This window comes from Lepus europaeus, chromosome 7, assembly GCF_033115175.1.
Source record: "Lepus europaeus isolate LE1 chromosome 7, mLepTim1.pri, whole genome shotgun sequence".
Classification (NCBI taxonomy): Eukaryota; Metazoa; Chordata; class Mammalia; order Lagomorpha; family Leporidae; genus Lepus; species Lepus europaeus.
The window spans coordinates 46,391,296-46,415,448 of NC_084833.1; the positions used below are offsets into that span (position 1 = coordinate 46,391,296).

The 24,153-nt window shown below is 43.0% G+C and overlaps 1 protein-coding gene across 2 annotated transcripts in view; it reads right to left on the minus strand.

The window, feature by feature from the left end:
• Window positions 1-718: 718 nt before the first annotated feature.
• Window positions 719-24,153, minus strand: part of ZDHHC13 (zinc finger DHHC-type palmitoyltransferase 13) — a 52,328-nt gene continuing 28,893 nt past the window's right edge. For both annotated transcript variants that reach the window (XM_062196393.1, XM_062196392.1), the window contains exons 10-17: window positions 21,054-21,156; window positions 15,372-15,494; window positions 14,457-14,519; window positions 13,687-13,780; window positions 12,022-12,105; window positions 7,019-7,176; window positions 4,010-4,107; window positions 719-1,259 (exon numbers count right to left, since the gene is read on the minus strand). In XM_062196393.1, the coding sequence (XP_062052377.1) occupies window positions 1,121-1,259; window positions 4,010-4,107; window positions 7,019-7,176; window positions 12,022-12,105; window positions 13,687-13,780; window positions 14,457-14,519; window positions 15,372-15,494; window positions 21,054-21,156 (862 nt within the window). In that variant the 3' untranslated portion in view covers window positions 719-1,120. The remainder of the gene's footprint in view (window positions 1,260-4,009; window positions 4,108-7,018; window positions 7,177-12,021; window positions 12,106-13,686; window positions 13,781-14,456; window positions 14,520-15,371; window positions 15,495-21,053; window positions 21,157-24,153) is intronic.

Consider the following 24,153-nt stretch of genomic DNA (forward strand, 5'->3'; position numbering starts at 1 on the left):
TTCACTACCCAGCTGGCCACAATGGCCAGAGCTGGGCCAGGCTGAAACCAGGAACTTGGAACTCTACCCGAGCCTCTCATGTGGGTGGCTGGAGCCCAAGCACTCGGGCCATCTTCCATTGCTTTCCTGGGCACATTATCAGGGAGCACAATCAGAAGTGGAGCAGCTGAGACTCGAACCAGTGCTCATATGGGATGCTGACATCATGGGCAGTGACTTAACCCACTGTACCACAAAGCCAGCCCCCAGATATAAACTTCTTTAAGCTTTAAGTTTCCATGCCTGTAAAGACTATAGGCAAAAGGAGAATGGATCCCCAGGAAGTGAAAGGTCAGTGTGTTTAGAATACAAAATGTTCAGAGGGCATTTGGCCCTTAGATCATGGTGAGAATTTCAGCTTTTACCCCAAGAACAATGAAAACCCAAGAAAGGATTTTCAGTAGGAAGAGGCCATGCCAAAAGTAGAATTTGTCCTCCAGGACAAGAGAAATTAGTAATTACTATCACATTAGTCTAAGATCTTGGAGGATATTACATAAAAATAGTAACTAATCTTCAGGACATCCCATGTTCAATTTTCTAAGTAGGCAAGAAGGACATTAAATCTTGCTTATTGGTGTTATTCGTTTCTTTACAGTCTATTGACATCTTAAGATTCTAGAGATGTGTGTCAGGAACTGAGACTCAACTACAAAAAAAAAATTTATTACATGTGAAAGTCAAACAGGTGCATCTATTTAAATATTCTTTACATATTTATAGATAAAGACAAATAACTTACCAAAAGTTACAAGTTTAAAGAACAGTGCCATTTTGAAACAGCCAATATAGTATATGAAAATACTTCATTTTATCCATATTAGAGAATATTATCTCCAAAAAAAAGGTAAGTTGTATTTTCTTGTGAAAAATATAAAAATCTTTCAGAGATGTCTGCCAAGACTGTTTGGGAACAGTTCATCTTTCTAAATCAAGTTTAATGCCTTTATTTTTTTTCCCCCAAATGGCTTTAAAAACCACCTGTGCTTCCCTCTGGGTTTGGGGGAACTCTAAATCTTCACTTTCAGTGCATTAGAATAAACAAAAACAGATCAAAGTGACGGTTTTGGGTTGCTTTTCCTCAGACTGAGCGAAGAACTTTCTCTTTGGCCGGGTGAAAGACCATCGTGTACTGTGACGTCCAATCTACTGTGCAAGGCTTCACCAGGCCAAAGCAGCCACAGTGAAAGAAATCTGCCAGGTTCTGTGCGAATCCAAGGCTGCCAAGAAAGAAGAGAACAGGTGTTACTCGCAGCTCCTGATGAACATTCGTTCAAACCCTGAACATTCGCTGAGGCTCTGTCCTCTGCAGTGTCCTTTGAAGTGCCTGCAGGAATCCACAGCTGAAATCAATCAGAGTGTTCCGGGCTTATCAGACCTCAAAACTGAAGCCCTGTGCCATGTTTGGACCTGACTCCCTATTCTGAGGGCCTTGGCTTCTGCCCAGCAACTGAACTGGGCTTTCTTCACCACTTCATTCTGGGTCCTCCCACTCACTGGATGGTCACTGCCATCAACTAGTTTCTTCCTCTTGATTCTCACTGCCAAAGTTCAGGCTCTGATTGGCTGAAAGGGCACCTAGCAGGGCTGGCACTGTGGAGCAATGGGCTATGCTGCTGATTTGCCATGCCAGCATCCCTTACTGGGGTACTGATTCGAGTCCAGATGTTCTGCTTCCAATCCATTTCCATTTTAATGCACCTGGGAAGGCAGCAGAAGACAGTCCAAGTGCTTGGGCCCTTGTCACCCATATGTTCCCACATCCCCTGGATGGAGTTCCTGGCACCTGGGTTCAGTCTGGTCTAGCCTTGCTGTTGCAGCTATCTGGGAAGCGAACCAGCAGTTGATAGGTCGGTCTGTCGGTCTCTCTCTCTCTCTCTCTCTCTCTCTCTATATATATATATATATCCCTGTCTCTAACTCTGCCTTTCAAATAAAATAAATAAATCTTTAATTTTAAATAAAGGCCACATAGGCCAGACCGTTGTAATCAACAGAATGTTCCCTTCACCCCACCCCACCCACCCCTTCTAAATAGTTCTCTAAATGAATGTTCCTGCCTCAATTCCTTCCATTCTTCTTATATACTGGAGACAGTCTAGTTCAAAAAAAAAAAAAAAAAAGAAAAAGAAAAAGAAAAACCTGACAAATTCACAGCTTCTCACTTCCCAATCAAAGCCCTTTGTTTGTCTGGCCAGCAGCTCAAAACCAAATTTATCTTTGTACTCAAGGTCCTGCACAATAAGCCCCTCAGGTTTCAGTGTCACAAACTCATTTTTACAAACGTCGTGGCCCCAGCTACTCTGGGGCTATTTTCCCATGATCATACCTGTGGCTGCCTGGAACCCACACTGGCCACCCTCAGCTCAGGTAACCCCCTTCAGCTTTCCAGTCCTACCAGTTCCTGAGGCCCAGTTAATGTTCACATTCCCACTGGAGCCTTCCCCACTGCAACTGTCCTCTGCTCGTCTGTTCTCCCTCAACTTCCTGGCGTGCTGTTCTCTATTCCTGTTACTAGGAGTGCTTATTTCCATGCTTATGCCCTTTTACCCGATCCCCTCGATGAATGACAACACGTCTGCGCAGGACAACTGCGCTGCTGCCTGCATGATTACGCTCTGCATGAGCACAACTGTGCTGTCAGCAAGGACCAGCACTCCTCAGGAATCAGCTACCTGGCAGGAGGGCTGGCCACGGGAGCTGACAGGGAGGCAGTGGGGAGACATGCTGGGAACTGCAAGGCCCGGCTGGAGCAGGTCACTGAGTAACAGCCACTTAGGAGGACAGAGCAGTCCCATGGTTGGCCTGCACAGGGTTCTGGAAGCTGGATGCCACGCGGCTCCGAGGCTCTGCCTCTATTTCCTCGAGCTCACACCGCCACTGCTCAGCACACATGCCTTTCCTTGGCTCTGTTCCTCCACTCAAGACTCCTCCTCTGAGCGCTGGGCGTGCCCTTCCTCCTGTCTTCACTGTTGCCCCAGCCACACCTCACAAGGCTCAGCTACCAATCCCACCTCTGTCAAGGCTTCCATACTTCAGTGCAGGAATATTTGTTCCTCTGGTTAAACCCCCGAGCATGGGACTTGATTTTCACTTTCAGTCTGAAATAACCATCAGAAGCTTTACACCACTCCCTGATGCTCTAGTCCTCTCTGCCCAATGAAGTCAACTTTCCTCCTCTCTGGATACACACTGCAGTCACAGCTCAGCCTCTGACTTCCTTGTCTAACAGCCTAACAGCTGCCTCTGGTACCAAGAGGCGGCTTTAAAATAGACTGCTCGTGAGATAGGCAGTGAGTGCTCAAATCCCTCCAGGGCCCCGGGTCACCTCTGCGGCACTCCCAGCCTCCGAGACCCTGAGAGGTGGCAGGGAGATAAGCTTCAAAGCCTGATCTCCCAGAACACAAGGTGACGGCCTTCCTCCAAACACTCACTGTCAACTCAGGACAGGTTTTACACAACCAATTCTCTGGGTGGAACTTATCGCAAACCTGAACAAACTAGCGTCTCCTTGCCACAGGTGCGCACATTAAAGAGAGCGCTGAGAGAACTGCTGGTGACAGAGAGCCAGGCTGGAAATCCTGGCAAAGCACACAACCTAACGCTTCCTCCCGAGAGCCTTGTGGCTGACTTTCTCAGCCACATGCTCAGTTATCTCACGCTGACTCCAAGCCAGTAACACAAAACCTTGTGACCATGTGGCTTGAGTGGAGAGATTCTCTATGTTGGCAAAACTTCACAGTCACTTACTATTTGTGCTGAATCCAGCAGACTGAAGCCCAAATTCTTACCACCGTGGAGCTCATGATCTTATAACGCACCTGTCACTCACTGAGGCTTAAGGAAGAAGGGGTCCATTCCAACAGACCTCAACAGAACCCAACAAAACACGGTGGCCACTGGCAGCGGGATCAGGTCAGGAAACCTAGTGGCTTCCACTGTGCTTAGTGGCCAGAACAGAGCTCCTTACTTGTACGGTGTCTTCCTGAGGGACAAGGGCTGCTTCATATGCCTGCTTTGCTTTAGCAGGCTGATTCTCTCATGGGAAGTCAGGCCCAGGAAAGCAATCTGAAAAGGAAGATTGGGAAGCACATGAAAAATACCACATTGTGGCTAACCACCCTCAGCAGTATCATCACAAAACACTGGCACACTCTGAGCGCTTCCCAGAGATGGTATCCCTAGCCTTCTAACCAAGGGTCATGGTGAGGGTTAAGAGTCAGCAGCTTCAAAATATACAGGGAACCTTAGAAAGTTCATGGAGAAATGGAATTTAAACCTAAGTTTATCTTGGTGTAAAACATTTTGAAATTCATGCATAATTTTAAAACAGTAAGTGTTTCCATGAACTTTTTGAAGACCACTCATATTAATCTATAAACAGGATTTTTTTCCCTTTCCTATTATTTGATTTTTATTATCATCCAGGAAAATGCTGTGCATTGACTCAGAGTTGTGAAATAACTGCTTTATTCAAGCTACAGGCTTATGGCCACATTTAGATTAATAACAAACTCTAGATGAATCAAAGAATCTAGTCAGAATCAGTACAATTATTTCAACTTGTGAGTTCTTAGTATCTCTTTGAAAATGACCAAAGGAAAAAAAGTTAACCTAGAGTGCAGATCATTTAAATCCATAAATATGGGGAAAGAGTAAGATTGAGGGTGACATTAAAACTCCCAATCATTAAAATCCTCATCAAGTTCCGTTTCCATTAAACAGAGCTCATCTTACCATCTACATCATATTGTTTTAAGGATTTGAGATAACACATTTAACTATTTAGTGAAGAGGCTTAGAGAGGCGAGGTAACTGATTTCAAGCCACGCAGCTTAGTGTGGCAGAGCTGTGGTTGACACCTTGGTCAGTGTGGGAATAGTACCCACGGTCATCACTGGCGGTCTACAGTCTCAGCGGGACTTGCTACAGTTAAAACCATACATAAGCAGAGCATCCAGGATTTGAGAGCTTTCAAAAAGGTGGATGTTTTTGTTCATTAAGAAAACAAGTGTGGGACCAGTGCTGTGGCATAGCAGGTAGAGCTGCCACCTGCAGTGTTGGCAACCCATCAGGAGCCAGTCTGAGTCCAGGCTACTCCACTTCCAATCCAGCTCTCTGCTTTGGCCTGGGAAAGCAGCAGAAGATGGCCCAAGTCCTTGGGCCCCTGCACCCAGTGGGAGGCCTGGAAGGGGCTCCGGGCTCCTGGCTTTGGATCCACCCAGCTCTGGACGTTGCAGCAATTTGGGGAGTAAACTAGCGGATGAAAGACCTCTCTCTCTCTCTGCCTCTGCTTCTCTGTAACTCTGCCTTTCAAATAAATAAATCAATCTTAAAAAAGAAAGAAGACAATTGCTCTGAGTTCTTGTTTTTGAATACTGTGTGAAACTTAATCCATTTTTATGCCTTTGAAAGTACAGACACATATATATCAACCTTTCTTTTGACACTTTAAAGATATTATAGTCTCCTATACTTTTTACTTGTTCTGATAGTGTAGAAAAGAGAGAGAATTAGAACCGATGCTTGAAATCTTACATTCTCCCTCTAACTGCACCTCTTACTGGGTCTATGACCATCAACTAAACACTTGACATCTATTAGTTTTAGCTTCTCCTCATAAATAAGTAAAATGTTGTGGCACTGTCTACACCTTACATGCTTGTGAGGAAATAGATGGGGAAGCACTTTGGAACATGTAAACCATATATAATTATATATTAGCTATAATAAATGATAGTGATTAATGTCAATTAGTCACTGACGCTAATATCCATTCTCACTGCCCGAGTCTGTTGATGTCACAGGGGTGAGATTGAGATGAACGTTCAGAAAGCTCGGTTCAGTCAGTATTACTAATTAAATGCCCTTTCTTAGCATTTTTTAATTTTCCTTCTTATTATTACTCTGAAAGTACCTGGATCAGACTGATCACTGCTGCCTATTCTTTTTTTTAAAGTAATCTATGCTTTTATTTTTTTTCTTTTTTAAAGATTTATTTTATTTATTTGAAAGACAGAGTTACAGAGAGAAGTAGAGGCAGAGAGAGAGGTCTTCTATCCACTGGTTCACTCCCCAGATGGCTGCAACGGCTGGAGCTGTGCCGATCCGAAGCCAGGAGCCAGGAGCTTCTTCCGGGTCTCCTACGCGGGTGCAGGGCCCAACGACTTGGGCCATCTTCCACTGCTATCCCAGGCCATAGCAGAGAGCTGGATCAGAAGAGGAGCAGCTGGGACTAGAACCAGCGCACATATGGGATGGCGGCGCTTCAGGGCAGGGCTTTAACCTGCTGTGCCAGAGCGTTGGCCCCCTGCTGCCTATTCTATGTGGGCAGGCCACAGGAACAATAAGAATTAGGTTAGGCCATGGGGGAAGGAAGGAGGTGGGGAAGGGACAGAAGTTTCACGGACTGCTGAAAGTGACTATCATCCTGAGGGTTCAACTTTCTAATGGCCATGGCCTTCTCTGAAAATGCAATTACCATGTCCACTGGTTAGTGATATATCTTTCATTTCTTCCCACTCCTAAACCAAGGGAAAATAATCATCTTATATTTGCATGATGCTGTACACTTCACAGCATACTTTCACACACTCTATAATTTAATTGTATGATGGGAAAAGCCCTTGAGTAAGACTGTCAGAAGACCTAAGTTTCCAGTTTTGATTCTGCCACTCACTGGGTGAACTTGAACAATTCTTCTCCCTAGACCTCCATCTGTAAAACAGAGGTCCCGCTAGATAACTCTCTGGTCCAGCTCCAACAATTTATTAACCTAACTGCTGAACCATGCTGTGACAGTACACCAACAAGGAAGCTCAAATTCAGGAGGGGTCAAATTACATGCCTCTACCTGTAGCAAAAGTGAAAGAGGTAGAACTAGAATTGAAGTCTTTTGATTTTCAATTTGTATCTTTCTACCTCACTACAGCTGAATGGAAGTTTTACTCAAAGGCATTATAAGAAGAGAAATAAATACCTGAAAGAGTTGATTTATTAATAAAAATGTTGACCATGAGAAATGGAAAGTTGCTAGCAGGAAGATATACACAACCCAAGGAGAACAGGCCACAATCTGACTGAGGTAGGTCCACAGTCCATCTTCTCTGAATGTTGTGGCACAATGATTTGACCAATCTGTGAATTAAAAAGAGAGGAACCTATTATTAAAATGGCAATAAATTAGTGACCATTTTCCAGAAAGATCCAATCACTGCAGTTCTATTTGGGGAGAATAGAAGGTGAGACGTGATAGCACAGATCAGACTTCAGCTTAGGAAATTTATTCACCATATACTACCTCAACTACCAAAGATGAAGATACGGTACCTTGATATTGACAACTATGATAACACCCTATCAGCAACTGACAGTGAAGGAATAAAAGAGAAAAATGTTATAAAACCATCATTAAAATCAGTATCTTCAGCATAAAATGCCCTAGCCAAAACTGTTCAAGGACTTGACAACTCAGAGTGAGTATATTTAAAAAATATTTTTCCTAGAAAATTCTCTATATTTTCCATGTTATAACAAGTTAGGAGTCTATTACAGGACTGAATATGTTATTTAAAGGCTCAAATGGGCCGGCGCCGCGGCTCAATAGGCTAATCCTCCACCTAGCGGCGCCGGCACACCGGGTTCTAGTCCCGGTCGGGGCACCGATCCTGTCCCGGTTGCCCCTCTTCCAGGCCAGCTCTCTGCTGTGGCCAGGGAGTGCAGTGGAGGATGGCCCAAGCCCTTGGGCCCTGCACCCCATGGGAGACCAGGATAAACACCTGGCTCCTGCCATCGGATCAGCGCGGTGCGCCGGCCGCAGCGCGCTACCGCGGCGGCCATTGGAGGGTGAACCAACGGCAAAAGGAAGACCTTTCTCTCTGTCTCTCTCTCTCACTGTCCACTCTGCCTGTCAAAAATAAAAATTAAAAAAAAAAAAAAAAAGGCTCAAATGAAGAGTTCATTGCTGTGGTCATAAAATATCCTGTAAGTACCAAGATACCATCAGAATACAACCTAACATAGCATGCAGGGCTGGGCATGGGTGCTTCTGTACTGGCACCAAAACTAATCCTGTAGAGGAAAAAAGGCCAGGTGAAGGGACTCTACAGAAAGATATGCCAAAGATAAGCACACAGAGCAAGATTCAGACAGTCGTGGCTCAATTTCTCCTTCAGGAACTTTTACGAGCCAAATAAAAGAGAGGTCTTCACTCCTCCCTCATTGTATTGACCCTCAAGCCCATGCATCCCAGAGCAGAAGGAGGGAGAAACACAAGTAGGAAGCAATAGAAACAAGGAACCAGATCTTCAAGTGAAGTAAATCCAATGACTTTTGCAGGTACCATGACTGTGCAGAAAGGGTGAAGAATATTTGAAATGAGAATTCTCTAGATTTGCACCATAAAGTTTCATAAAGGCTTCTGACAGTCTGAGAAGCAGTTTTAGACATTCCCCTCAGAAGCACAGAAGGGCTCCAGGACATGAGAAAAATGAGTAGATGACTTTACTATCAGCTGTCTGTCCCTTTTAGTACTAAAAATCTACTCTTTTTTCTGAGTCTCATTTGATTTCCAACCATTTTTCATGAATATATGCCAGAGGCACTCTAAGAACAATCATCTCAGAGTAACAATCCAGGGAACAAGTTAAGGGAAATTATACTCTCTTTAGAGCCTCCCATTAGGACAGCAAAGATGCATCCTACGCACCTGATATGTTTATATATTTATATACATATATATGTATATATAAAATTTCCCATAGCAGGTGGAGAAAATAGCAGTTGAGCAGGAAACCATATCTACTTTATTTTAGCTTATGGATTTCCCCTACTTTCTTTTGGGAATTTTTTCAATAACACAGCATGACCTTCTACTCAAGTACTGATTTCAGAGTTAATATCAGAGATATGGCTAAAAGTGGTCATGCACATTGTCTTGTACACAATATAACGCTCTGATCTGGGCTAACATATTCTTATCAGGTAGTCAATGGCTAATGAAAGGGAATTCATATTGTTCCAAATCAGTTGTTTCCATCTTTAGATAGCTCTGATGGTTACAAAGTTCTTCCTCTTACTGACCTGAAATCTTTCCCCCTATAACCAATAGGACACTGATCCTGAGTCATGCCTGTGGCAGGAATGGAGGCTATACAGAGAGGCAGAAGTAGCTGCTACTGGGCCACATGAAGAGGCGGGATCTACAGCAGTAATAACAGCACTAATGGTAAATAAAGGAGACAGAATAATAGTGAGGCCTCATTAGAGAAAGGGGGCACAACCTCATGTTTCCTGTTGGTGAAAAAAGGACAAATGATACCATGCCCTCATTCAGTATAAAGAATTACTCCTATTGTTAGAATATAAATGGAAGAAAAGTAACAAAATATGCTCAACTAGTCTACACAGATGTAAGTCAATGCAAGGTTTCTAAGAAACAAAACACAATGAGAAAACTGGTCCAGAGCCAGAGGAAAAAGACAAAGAGAATGGAAGAACCAATGTGTGTCATGAAGAAAAAATTACCTTGGAAAGACTGAATGTGATGGAAAACCGCTTTTGTCCTTATCAATACAGTCGTATGCTGGACACAGACAGCAAACAAAGGTGACTATTTTTAGTGAGCAGTGAGAAGACTGGAGACAAGAGTGGTGGAAAATCTGGCTCCTTTCCCCGAGGACCAATTCCAAGAAAAAAGCTGGCCCATGGGCCAACTCCGACAGGTTTTCCAAGAATATGTGTTATTGTTAGGCCTTAAAAAGGCAGCTCTCTCACCAGAAAGAAGCACTGTCAAAAAAATCTTTTATTTCTTATACCACAAGACATACTCATGGAATTTGAAAATTCCAATGCTCAGAGTTACTGGTGGCCTCTGACGAGAACTGATCTCAGGGATCATAATCTTGTATTAACCTGATTTGTTCTGATAACAGATTTAGCTACAAAAGCAGTCCCCAGTTCTCAGATACACCCAAGGGGTCAGGTGGGAAAAGGTCTGGCAAGGTAACTGAGGCCTCACCGTGCCCAAGGCAGCTCAAAAAACCCATTCTACACAGGAGCTAATAAACGATCTCTAAATATGAAACCCAAAATAAAACAAAACTGCTTATAGGAAGGGAAACTGAGAGGCTGGAGGGCAAGCAAAGAAAGAAATTATTTTCCAACAACTAAGGAGAGAGAGTCAGCGAGCAAGCGAGCAGGCATGTGCTCCCCCATGCACTTGTTCTCTCTCCACATGCAATGGTCAAGGGCTAGGCCTGGCTGAAATCAGGAGTCCAGGAACTCAATCTAGCTCTCCCACAGGGGTGGCAGGGATCCAAGTACTGGAGACATTACCTGCTGCCTCCCACGGTGCACACTAGCAGGTAGCTGGAGTCAGGAGCTAGAACTGGGTATGGAGCCCAGTTCTGATGTGGGGTGCAGGTGTCTCAAGTGGTAGCTCAACCACTAGACTAAATAAACTATCCTGAAACAAAATTTAAACTAAGGAAAGTCGGGATCAGGGGGAAAGAGACAGAGACAGATAGACAAACACTGGTAGGGGTGTTTAAAGAAAAAAAAAAGTAAGTAGGAAAAAAAAAAAAAACTTTTCTAAGCAGGTTAGAAGTGACTTAGAGCCAAAGCCATCAACATAAATAACTAACAAGCAGTTATAGTCCAAATAAAGAAGGAAATTACAAGTCCTATAAGCTTTTCCAATTAGGGAACTTTCTTCAAGGTCTGAAAAGTATAGTCACACTTTTTTTTTTTTTTGACAGGTAGAGCTATAGACAGTGAGTGAGAGAGAGAGAGAGAGAGAGAGAGAGAGAAAGGTCTTCCTTCTGTTGGTTCACTCCCCAAATGGCCGCTACGGCCGGCACTACGCTGATCCGAAGCCAGGAGCCAGGTGCTTCCTCCTGGTCTCTCATTCGGGTGCAGGGGCCCAAGCACCTGGGCCATCTTCCACTGCCCTCCCAGGCCACAGCAGAGAGCTGGACTGGAAGAGAAGCAACTGGGACTAGAACCCAGCACCCATATGGGATGTTGGTGCCACAATTCTTAATAGCTACACAAAATTCTTCATATTTCAATTTAAACCCTCATTCTCAGACCATCACCTTGGAACAGCCGTCTGTCATTTCTAGTATGAGACAGCCAAGACGAGCGTTTTTGTTTTTTTTTTTAAAGATTTATTTATTTATCTGAAAGGCAGAGTTACAGAGAAGCAGAAGCAGAGAGAGAGAGAGAGGCAGGTGTTCTGTCCGCTGGTTCACTCCCCAAGTAGCCGCAATGGCAGGAGCTGCGCTGATCTAAAGCCAGGAGCAAGGAGCTTCCTCCGCGTCTCTCACAGTGGGTGCAGGGGCCCAAACACTTGGGCTATTTTCTACTGCTTTCCCAGGCCATAGCAGAGAGTTGTACCAGAAGTGGAGCAGCTAGGACTCAAACTGGCGCCCATATGGGACACCGGCACTCCAGGCAGCAGCTTTACCCACCACACCACAGCGCTGGTTCCCCAATCTTTAAATAGCTACTGAAAGTGACTTCTTTTCCCAAAACTAATTTCCAGCCTTTCAGTTGTTGCAGTTTAACCATCAGCTCAGGTTCAACCTGGTAGTAAATCAAATTGCAAGTGCTTTCAGGGCTTTGATCCTTAGTTTCCTGTGACCACTGTACCCCCAACCTCTCCACCACCCACTCCCCTTTTCCCTACTTATCATCTACTTCGTTCTTGAGCAGTTGGCTTTTCCTCCTCGCTGGGAGACGCTGCACCTGCCTGAAGTGAATTTGTTTGGAACTGCTTCTCAGATTCCTCAAGGTTCTCTTCCCAAGAGCTGAGAACTAACCTCCTGCAGCATTTCCTGCAGCTTCCTGAGGCTAGGGGCTCTTAGAGGCAGCTACTTCATCTTCATTAGGCGTTCGGTTTATAGTCACCCAGCCAGAATGGGACAGACAGGTAGAGGAGTGTGGGTACATGAGCTTACAGTAATAAAAATGTATACTTACAGACAAAAGATCCATATATGATCCAGTCACATACCATGGAAAGGAAAAACAAGAAGAATATGTAATAGTGATGGTTGCCAAAACCTAAAACAAAAAAAAAGAGAGAGAAAAAAGACTTTCTTTTCTCATGATGGTTTTCCACATAAGACCTTCCACATAAGACCACCATGCTATCAAAAGCCTTCAAAGTAAACCAGAAATGAGGTTGTTGCTTTGCTTTTAAAGGCCATGATACCCAAACCAAACAGTTCTGTATGTCAGGCAATTGCCCATGTTAACTGAAGTAATACTGATTCATTACTTAACCAAACGAAGGCATTTTTTTTTAACAGACCAAAGTTAACTAAGCAAACCCAGCTCTAGAATGCCATATTCTGTTGGAGGGAGGCAGCAGGCAAGACTCTATACCATGCTTCCTTCTTACCTCCATGTAACACATTTATACAAGTACAACCTCTGAACATCACTGTCTGAGGAGGGACAGAAAAACAAACCCAAGGAGCAGGAAATACACACATGGCACAAGACTGGACATAACAAAGAAGGGCGACTGGCAGCCTGCAGAGGCACGCAGAAGCAAAGGAAGGATGAATGCGCCAGGGGACCAAGTTGCTCTGATGCACCTGTTGCCCCCTTGAAGCAAGTTGGGAGTGTTCCCACTAAACACATGAATGCTCCTTGGGACTGATCTTGGTGCCACCTTCTCTGGGGGCAGCAAAGCCCCGCAGAAAGAGCCACAGCCTCTGGAGCCAGGAGACCTGGGTTTGCCGGTCACTAGTCATGTCACTCTAGGTTAACTGGCCTAACTTCTCTGACCCACCATTCTCACTTGTAGTATGGAGATAAAACCTCTTGTATTTCACAGGATGATGCAAGTAAAAACACTGTGTTAAATACAGTGTGATAAAAATGGAAAGGCTTACTGCTATCATTTTCCTAGTGCCAATCAGTGCTTTCTGGCATAATGTCAATCATGTAACTTTTACACTGGGATGGAGTCCATAAATCTTAGGTCTCCCGGAATCATCGAGTCACCTATTCTCTAGGAACAGGAGAGAATATCAAAATGCACCAAGGAAACCTGAGTGGGTGGAGGCAGCCTGCAGGTCACTGTCATTACAAAAGCATATCCTCTCGTCAAGACCCACAACCACAGGCCCTCAAAAAAGACCCCCGGCTTTACTGTGATGGCCAGGAGGAAACCCAGCGCTGCACATCAGGAAAAGGAATATTCCTGCTGTAGAGGCAATCCCTCCATTTCTGACATCTCTGGTTCTAGCTCCTGTGTGAGCCTTGAGGAAGGCAAGTGGGAAGAGCATGTCATTTGGAGTGGAAGACATACTACTAAAGCGACCTCAAGCAAATAATTTTACCTCCTATACTGTTTCAGCACTAAAATGGAGATAATACCAACCTCACATATGTGTTCTGATGATCAAATTAGAAGCTGGATGTGAAAGTGTTTTAAAAACTCTAAAGTACTGTATAAGTGATAACTGTCCCTGTCAACTTCAACAACCAGTTTTCCAAAAGTCTTATACCAGAGACCAGTCTCAGAGAAGGAAGAGCTGTAAACGGAGCCCTTGGATGACCTTCCACTTCCTCTGAGTCGCACACATAGCTAAACATATGCTTACCTTCCCTGGCTTAATTGAAAAGTCTCACCTATGCATCGGCCAGTCCACAGGCAGTGTTGATCGTATCGAGCCACACAGGAGTTGCACACATGGCAGTGGAGTGACCTTAATGGCTTCCTTATCTAAATAGGCAATTAAGAGAAGCCTATGTAAAAACCAGTGTCTCAAATTACAAGCAAAATTTTAATCCTAAGTCATAATGACATTGGCGCAAATAACCCTAAATAGACCATCAATTCACCTAGAAGCTCTAGAATGCCTTATTAATATTTATTTCCAGATGTCTACTCTGATTAGATCATTAAAGGAGATCTGAATTCCAGAGCAGAGCCACAATGGCTACGAGGAAATGAGGCAGATGGTAAAGAAGAATGAGCGAAAGGAAGAGGAACCTGAGTTGTATTTATGGCTCTGCCAGTCATCTGGGGGAATCCCCTTCCTCCCTCTAAGGCTTTAATTTCTCAACTGCAAAACAAGTGGTTTCACTGCGTGGTTTCCTGGGTCACTACGAGTCTCTGACTTGAAGTCAGTTCTAATTGCTGCATGACAGAGCAAAGCAAACAGAGAATACTGTCGGTAACTCACAAAGATATTTAACCATAAGCAACTTCAGAAGATTATAAATAGTATTTTCCCATATATTCAAGGCAGAAAATATTGCTCCGACAGTAATGCAAAATTAGAACTGGGTAAAAACAAGGTTGTATGAATACACATCATGAAGATTTGACACATGCTTACACGAGCCATATCACCAAGAATTTGGCTTTACCACGGGAGAATATAGAAAAGACTCACAAGGCAGGATGTACAAAATGTTCTGAAGTCCAGACAGCCAGTTTCTGCAAGGGTGATGATATTCTGAAAGACACCAAATTATTATTGTATTTTATTAGAGATTGTATTATGCATGGCTATTTCTCACAGCTCTCGTTCCAAACTCAAGTAACCAAGAAAGCAATTTGGAATATCTGCCACTGAGTCACTCTGTACCAGAAATAACGTGACTCTGCGAGGCTGCATTTTCAACCAATAACCAACAAATTAAAATGCATAAAAATCACTGCTGCCCCACCCCCATGAATGGCAAACACCTACCAGATATAATCTGCTAGAGAAAAATAAATACACACATACACACACACAATAAAGGGAAATTAAAACCACCAGTATACATCAGAACCGAGGGCCACAAGACCAGTGCCTGAGTCTTTTGGGAACACTGTCTTTGGGCAACAAAGACGACGATGACGGCCCACCCTCCACCACACACACACACACACACACACACACTTCTGAACATTCATGAGCACTGGAATACGTGCCACATCATCTGGCAGATTCACATTTGAGAAAGAAAAGGGGCAGCTCAGTGAACAGGGAGGAAGATACCCCCTGGCCCTGGCTAGTTATACTCCAAGGGAGAAAACTTAAGCTAACTGACCATTATACAAAAATGACCCTTTTTTTTTTTTTAAGACTGTAAACTATAGGTGATCATGTCCATTAACAGAAATCACATTTTTCACACACACAAACCAAAAAAGTCTAACAGTGGAGAGCTACCATTCTGCTGATTTAATCACTCCATGTTTGTGCCGTGTCCATTAGGTACCAGACATTGACAAAACCAACGTAGCTGTGACTTTCTGAATCTACATGCTCTTGTATTTTTTTAACAGTGATATCAGTAACAATACAGAGAAAACTCACCACTTTCCTTTCTTCTTCAGAAGTCTTAGTGAAACCTGGATCAGTTGCCCAAGTCTTGTAGAAGAAGTAGAGAAAGGCTAAAATGCTGAAAATGAAAGTGAAATAGAAAGGGGAGCCTGCTAAATGTTAAAGCCCAGTTAAGGAATATATTTAGCTTCATTAAGAGGAGCATAATTATGATACACACAGAATTCTGGTGCCTCAGAATCATTGTATCCTCACTTCCCTAATAAACACACATCTCCACCCCCAAAGCCAGCCCTATCCAATGCTGTAATCCTACAGGAATTTGCTCCTAGTTGGCTAATAATTAATGTTTCCTCATTAGTTGAAACTCACATTAAATATTGATAGGAATAATCGCAATTTATGAGGAACATCCTGAAGACTGGAATGCAATCAAGATCCAAATAAATTTATCCCTTCTGGTATAATGGCTGCCTCCCCTGTGTACCTCTAGAAAAAGATTCTCTGGTTATTCTAACATCATTCAAAACAACAAACTCTTTGGGACAAAGATTCCAACTAAAAATATTTCCTTATCTACCAGATAAATGCTTATTAAAATTTCCTACTGCAAATTTTAGTAACTAATCCTTGTAATTTATTAGGATGAGTTAATTCAGAAACAAAAGAAACTACTCTCCTTGAAAAATGATTACACACCACATCCTATTTGGGAAGGGTAGACATTATGGACAGATTAAAATAAAAAGTGTTTTCAGGACAAACACCACTTGCTTTGAAATGTTTTTCAAGTTTTTAATGCTTTCAACTCTATACAAAGAGTAAATTTGTTTGCCAGAGAAGGGAAAGTGAATGTGCAGTCGTATGTCAATGAAGCAGTAGTCACCAATCGTCCTTGCCCAGTTTACATCATTACTGACAGAGGATCCACCCTCCAAGGTGATGACAAGAGGTCCTGTGCCAAGCTTTGGAGTGGAAACGGTGGCCATAAAATAGGTTCTCAACCACCGCTACTGAAATGTGCCCATGGACCCGCAGCAATGGCTTCCCCTGGGAGCCTGTCAGAAAAGCAGAACTCCAGGCTCCATCCCAGGTCTACAGAACCAGACTGGATTTTAACAAGATCCCTAGCGACTTCACATGCACGTTAATGTTTGAAAAGCGGTGCTTTAATCCACAAAGACCAGCACAGCCACATCTGGCCCAGACAGGCAGGAACAAATCCTGTCTGTTTGGCTTATCAGCAAGAGGACCAAACTTTAAGAATGATAGGGTCCAAAGAACTGTGAAATCGAGCTTTAACAAATGAAGCTTACTTAGAACAGATTAAGGGGGCACAGGGCAAGAACTCTTGTTAAAAAGAATTGCATCCTGCTTTTGCCACAGTCCTGATCACCACACATCTTCTCAAAAATGGCCCTGAATACTGAGCTGACAATTTTGGGCTCCTATTCTGAGTAACTTACAGAATATCCCAAGAGAATCACTGGATTCTCCTCTGTCCAAGGAAAATGAGTGGCATTCCATTCTCTCGCATGCTTTGTTTAGGTGGTTCACTGAACTCAAATGCTCTCTACTTCCTCTCATTTACTTCTAAAACCACACTTTGGGATGTTCAGGTCCCAACTGCCTGTAAGACTTAACCTATCTTCTCCTTCCTCTTGTAAACATGTCTTTTCTGTCTCCCTAGAGAAAATAATTCTCACTTCCCAGAACCCAAGAATGTTTTTCTATGGCAGCTTGACCTTAGATTACTGCTATTTATAGACCCCCTGTAGGCTGGTGAGCCTTCTGCAGTTAGAGTCTCTAAATACAGAGCTAAGATCTCCCATTCTATAACTTCAATCAGTTGGTTTCCATTCATAGATCTTTTCGATCCACACTACAGCTCTCCTTAGAGCTCACTTGCATTAGCTTATTCCCTTGCTTAATCAAAAAATTTTACAGAGTGTCTCTATACAGTGTATTGGCCTCCAAATGGTAGACTTCCAAACATTTCAGATCAGGAGGAAGTAATCACACTGGTCCTTACATTAGAGTTTTCTGGTCCTGTTCCTCTGTTAAAGGTCTTGTTTGTCATTATGTATTTTTTTTTTTTTTTGACAGGCAGAGTGGACAGTGAGAGAGACAGAGAGAAAGGTCTTCCTTTTCCGCTGGTTCACCCAGTGGCCGCTGCGGCTGGCGCGCTGTGGCCAGCGCGCTGCGGCCAGCGCACCGCGCTGATCTGAAGGCAGGAGCCAGGTGCTTCTCCTGGTCTCCCATGGGGTGCAGGGCCCAAGCACTTGGGCCATCCTCCATTGCACTCCTGGGCACAGCAGAGAGCTGGACTGGAAGAGGAGCAATCGGGACAGAATCTGGCACCCCGACCGGGACTAGAACCCGGGGTGCCGGCTCTACAGGATTAGCCTATTTAGCTGCGGCACCAGCCATTATGTCTTTTAAAAGCAAAGAATTCAAAACAGAGCAAATACACTTCAGGTGTATACTGATCAGTGCAGAGGACAGTGAAGCTGCTGCTGTCCTCTGCCTGGACACTCAAATGCTCACAATGCTATTTACGAGTATGTTGGCTTCCTTGATAATGGCATCTGTAGCCAAAGTTCCTGGTTCTTTTCACTTGAATGAAGTTATGTGACTTCGCATTGTAACATGCACCTGTACAGCTGATTCTCTGGAACCAGGTATAGAACATTAAGTGTATTTATTCCTCTTAAACTTAACTCACAAACATCACAAATATAACATGCACCGCTTCTTTTACATCTTACTGTGAAATATTAGGTATTACTTATAGAATGCCGATTACGCAGGTGGGCCGTCACTTTACAGACATCAGAGTCATCCCTCAAGTCATCCCAGTTGGTAATGTTATCCCAAATAATGGGAAAAAACTGAGACTCAGTGAAATTAAGTAATTTGCCCAATGGTACAAAACTAGTAAGTAAAAGCTAACTCTAAATCATTCCACCTGATCCCAAAGATCACACTGAAACAGTGCCCCAGTCCCTCTTCCTGTAACAGATTAGTGGCTATGGGAGCAAAACCCCCACTCAACCCAGACCTGGCGACCTGGGACAAAGCCAGTCTAACTGGTGTGAATGGGTCTCTGGAGTGCAGCAGCTCAGTCCGTCCGCAGAGCGGTCCCAGCAGAACTGAACATTCAGCTGGAAGGATGAATCTGATGGTGAAGTATGCCACCTACTGACTCACATGCTCTTGCCAGGAACAGCTTCACTCGGGGTCTAGATCCACCAGCTTTGTGTTGTCCCAGCGAGTAAAATATTTCACAGGGACAGTTTCAACATCTGAAAATTCTGCTTAGTTCTGGAAATCAGCTCTTCTGATGGAATAGCATCTTCACAAATAGCAAGCAGTTTCTAGTTAAGCTCAACTGAATATTAACATCTGTCACTGAGGTTTTTCATACAATAGTGAAGTTATATTTTTGTTAATTTTGATTCTGCAAACTTGAAATAATTCAATATAAAAACTCTTGGCTCTGGCTCCTGACCTCCTTCCTGCTAAGGCACAACCTGGGAGGTGGCAGTGATGGGTCAAGTAATCAGGTTCCTGCCACCTACATGGGACATCTGGGTGGAGTTCCTGGCTCCCACCTTCAGTCTCCAGTCTGGAGCCATTGCAGGCAGTTGAGGAGCAAACCAGCAAATGGGAGCTCTTACCATCTGTTTCTCTTTGTCTATTTATCTTTCTCCCTCCTTGTCTCTGCCTCTCAAATAAATAAATAAATAAATAAATGTTTAAGTTCATCAGAAAACATAATTTTAACAACCATTTTTACTCCTCTGCCACATGGGTTAATACACAGAGAATACCAGCTAGCCATTCTCAGCATCAAGAATTTATGACCTTTGGGTCTTTTGCAAGTGGTTTTGGTATAAACTGGGCTGTTACCTGATACACTCATGGTTACTTACAAGTTAACATATTTTTATACCTAATAATATCCAAGCCTTCACTAAGTTGTAGTAATAAGGCCAGTGCTTAAAAATCTGCCACCAATCAGCACCTCTGAGACAAAAGCTAGAGGAAGAAGACTCTTTGGGGCTGGCGCCGTGGCTCACTTGGCTAATCCTCTGCCTGCAGCGCTGGCATCCCATATGGGCACCGGGTTCTAGTCCCGGCTGCTCCTCTTCCAGTCCAGCTCTCTGCTGTGGCCTGGGAAGGCAGTGGAGGATGACCCAGGTGATTGGGCGCCTGCACCCATGTGGGAGACCAGGAGGGAGCACCTGGCTCCTGGCTTCGGATTGGTGCAGCGCCAGCCGTGGCGGCTATTTGGGGGGGTGAACCAACAAAAGGAAGACCTTTCTCTCTGTCTCTCTCTCTCTCTCACTAACTCTACCTGTCAAATTAGTAAAAAAAAAAAAAAAGAAGAAGACTCTTTGGAAAGCAAATGATCTCCACAGCATGATATGCCATTCATTTAAAAGAAATTGAAAAATATTAGAGATAATACTCATAAAAAGCAGCATTAAAGCAAAAACATACCGCAGTGGATGCAGATGTATGCCCTCTGAGAACTAGTCTACCTCAGTTCATACTTATTCCTATGCAAACAAAATTCCTGAGTTCAGTTTATGAACTCTCAAAAACCTTGTGTTCTTTATTTTCAGAAATGTCATCAACAGACTGAGAAGTAACAGAGGAGTTAAAGGAATATGTTTAAAGGTGCATTTCTATCTACCACATTTCTTTTTCCCTATTCTGTAAGCAAAGCAGGGCTATAATGGCTTTCCAGGGTCCTTAGAAGTGGGGAAGGGCATCTGGAAAGAGGTGGGAAGATTGAAAATGCCTCCCACCTAAGCTGAGTTACACACAGACACAACCAGGAAGTATCCACTCTCTCCACTCTCCACTTCCATTTACCTGGACTTGGCTAACTCAAATAGGACAATATATTCCTGAGCTCAATTTGATTCTTAAGTGACAAACCTACTCTTCAGATGAGTTTTGCTTTTCAATCATAGTTCATAGTCTTCCGTACATTAGGTCATATAAGATCACTGATAGTGACTAGAATTTAAAAAAAGAAAGAAAAAAAGGACAGGGTAAAATAGGAAACAAAACATGGTAAAGTAAGCATTAGAAGTATTATTTTTTAAAACTTTTGTTTCACATACATTTTGGGTGGCAAAGTAAATTTCTTTTTACTGTGGAATGAGAATCACTGCCATTTCACTATTACTGAGCAAGTCACCTTCTCCCTAAAGTATCTCCTATACCGGCCATCGTAGTGCCCAGAAGATGTATCAATCGACTGTAATTGCTGACCAAATGAAAAGGATCATTTGACCTTGAAGAAATCTCAAAGCAATCCAACAAATTACTATTGGTCTAAGTAAGACAACAATCCATTCTAGTGTTTCCCTCCTATGGGTAATACACTGGACACCTACAGTTGCCATAGTTTGCCCAGATTATTTCCAAAATCAAGCAATTTTCAACATTAAACATCTTCTACTAAAATCATTAAATGAATGCAAATGTCAGTCACAATGGCCAGGGCTAGGCTGAAACCAGGAGCCAGAAGTTTCTTCCAGGTCTCTCACCTGGGTGCAGGGGCCCAAGCACTTTGGCCATCCTCTGCTGCTTTCTCAGGTACATCAGGTCTTTTTCAATATTTAAATCCCAATAACAGCACTGCCATTTTTTTTAAAGGTAAAATGTGGTATGAATCTAAATTTAAGCTGAAAGGATATCAGGAAACAGTAAGATGAACCAAGTCATAAATATCCAAAAAATGGAACTTAGGAGAAAGACTGTTGGTAAGTATACAAGGTTCTTATATCCGACCAAAAACCTAAAAAAAAAAAAAAAAAAAGATATTAGTAAAATAACATCTCAGAATGACTTATATTTTTAGTTCTAAACTCTGCTAAATAATGATGACAATAACAACAACAATAGCTTTCACTTACTGAATGTTTCATATACATTAATTTCAATGTGGCAACAGATTTATGCACCATTATCCTGTTTTACATGAGAACACTGAAGCACAGTGACCCTCAAGAAGTAGACATTCTAGGCTAACTTTCATGTCATGTCACTCATGAAAACATTGTTTTTTAATATTTATTTGAAAGGCAGAGTTAGAGAGAGAGAGAGAGAGAGAGAGAGAGAGAGAGAGAATTTTCCATCCACTGGTTCACTCCCCAAATGGTCACAAAGGCCAGGGCTGGGCTGGGCTGAAACTAGGAGCCAGAAGCTTCTTAAAGGTCTCTCACCTGGGTGCAAGGGCCCAAGCACTTGGCCATCCTCTGCTGCTTTCTCAGGTACATTTAGCAGGGATCTGGATAGGAACTGGAGCAGCAGGGAATTGAACCGGCAGCCATACAAGATGCCAGCGTTGTAGATGGTGATTTAATCTGCTATGCCACAAAGCTGGCCCCCATAAGAACTTATTTTCAATGAACTTTTGTATTTCTATTGAGACACATATTTGTTTTTTTTGGCATATATTTCTAAATACTCCAAAATGCAAAAATGTAAAAACTTGGAGATTTACCCTCACATTTAACCAGCTTTCATCCAGAGGTTAGCAATAAATTTGAAACACATAGACAAACATAACCTGAAGCACCTTCACCCGGCCTGCAATTAGTCAGAGAAGCAGACACTATAGGAGAAAGATACATTCAGGCTGAAAATAACACCATTCCCCACAACACTAACAATCCCGCTTGGGTAATAAGCAACTTGAAGCCCATATATGACTTAGTCAAAATGTTTAATACTTGTAGTTTCAAAACAAACAAAAATCTGTCTCACACATCGAATACTCAATATTGTCACGGTATACATGAATATATCCAGCTTACCTAGATATATTTTAAAATTTATACCAGGAACAAACAGTGGTTGATTGTGGGTGGGAAGGTACCTTTTAAAAGGTACCTTTTAAAAGATACCTTTTAAAAAGGTATCAGGATCATAATCATAACTAGGATAAAATCATATTTAGAAGAGCCAGTGGCTCCAAACTTCAGGCACCCAACATGCTGCTAGAATAGGACAAATGGAGCTGCTGTAAACTCCAGGCTATGGCAAAAAAATGCATCTGACCCATCTAATGAGGTAGTGCCGAGAAACAGCTAATCTGTAAGAGCCTGTCAGCACTACCTGTCTGCTGACAGTATCACACCACAGCCTGGCTCAGTAAGGGAGTGCACCTGGAGCCTAACAGGAACAGAATTTTGCAGCTGTGTACCTCCAGGACACTGGGAGGAGGAGAGAAATAAAAGCAGTGTAGACAAAGCTGCCATTTGTCTTTGACTAACATTTGAATTGTGTTCATATGCCAGGCATAGTATTTGAAGACCTCAACTCACTACCATCAAAAACAAAAGTTGTCATATGATTTTTCTCATAACATAGGTTTCAACTAAAACAAAAACCACAAAATACCAACTTTTCCTATTTTAGGTGAAGGTATTGCATTCCCTTGCTTCTTCCCTGGGGGGAGAAAAATGAGGTGATGTGGCCTAAAATTTATTTAGAGACTGAGTCAATCCAATTATGGAAGATTAATGTACATCTCTAAATTACAAATTTTCTGTGTTAAGTATTTTTGTATTTTTCAGAAATTTGAAGCTTTACTTTACATTTAAATTCTAATTCATTATTGTCAATTATCCTGCTCTTGGCTGACCAAGCAATAGGATTCCTCTAATACTGTTTTCTCTTATGACAAAAGCAGCGCCTGCTTTTTGCTTTAGATGCTGGCAAGCAAAAGGGGGATCTGGGAATGCCCATAATCACAGTCTACAGATAACAACACTTCATTTCCCTTTCAATACTTTGCTATGGGTCAGCATCATTACATTTTTCTTAGACTCAGGGAATGAAAATGTGTAATAGCAGAGACAAATTTCCTGCTTTTATGGCCTTATATTGCAGATTCAGTGCTATGAATAAAATAAAACAGGGCAACACAGCAGAATCGGTCATGGACAGCCTCCCTAAGGAGGTGACATTTGAACTGGCCTGAATGACATCTTACAGCTATGCAGAGATAAGGTATCCGAGCACTTCAGACAACAGCCAAGGCGGCCCCAGGTAGGAATGAGTCTGGCTCGATGTGTTCCAGGGAGAGAACGACTGGAGGGCAGCGAGGGGGAAGAAATGAGTTCAGCCAGGAGGGAACGAAACACATCATACATCATAGGCAAGAAGGCTGGATTTCACTGACAAAAGGGGGAAATTTTCTAGAGGGTTTTACGGAGGGAGATAAGACAGAGAATGATCTGCCTTTTTAAAAGACCACTGCGATTGCCAAGTGGGAAATGAACCCCATGGGGATAAGAGAAAAAAGGGGCAGACCAGTTAGGAGGCTTGGTCTGAGTTGCCAGTTGTGGAGATGGAGAGCAGCAGAGCAGCTGCAGGCAGAGCAGGACGCCCTCGGCAACGGGCTGGATGTGGCAACTGAGAGGGGAAGAAGCAGGCATGACCCCGGTCTCACATGCACCGGAGGAGCCCGATGCCACTTTACTGAGGCAGGTAAGAGGGACAGAAGAGACTGGGATGTGATATTCTGTATGTCAGCCAGTGCTCTAAGCGTTTACGTGTACTAGCCACAGGCAAACAGTGTCACAATAATTATCCTCATTTTATACATGAACAAACTGAGGCAGAAAAGTAAAGCAACTGCTCAAAGTCATACTACTACGTGGTAAAAGCTTGACTTGAATCCAGGGACTTGACTCTGAACCATTAACTATATGTAAACACGTATAAGTATTTCCCTGAAAAATAGAATCAAACCACACTTACTATTTTACAACTTACCACAGTTTTA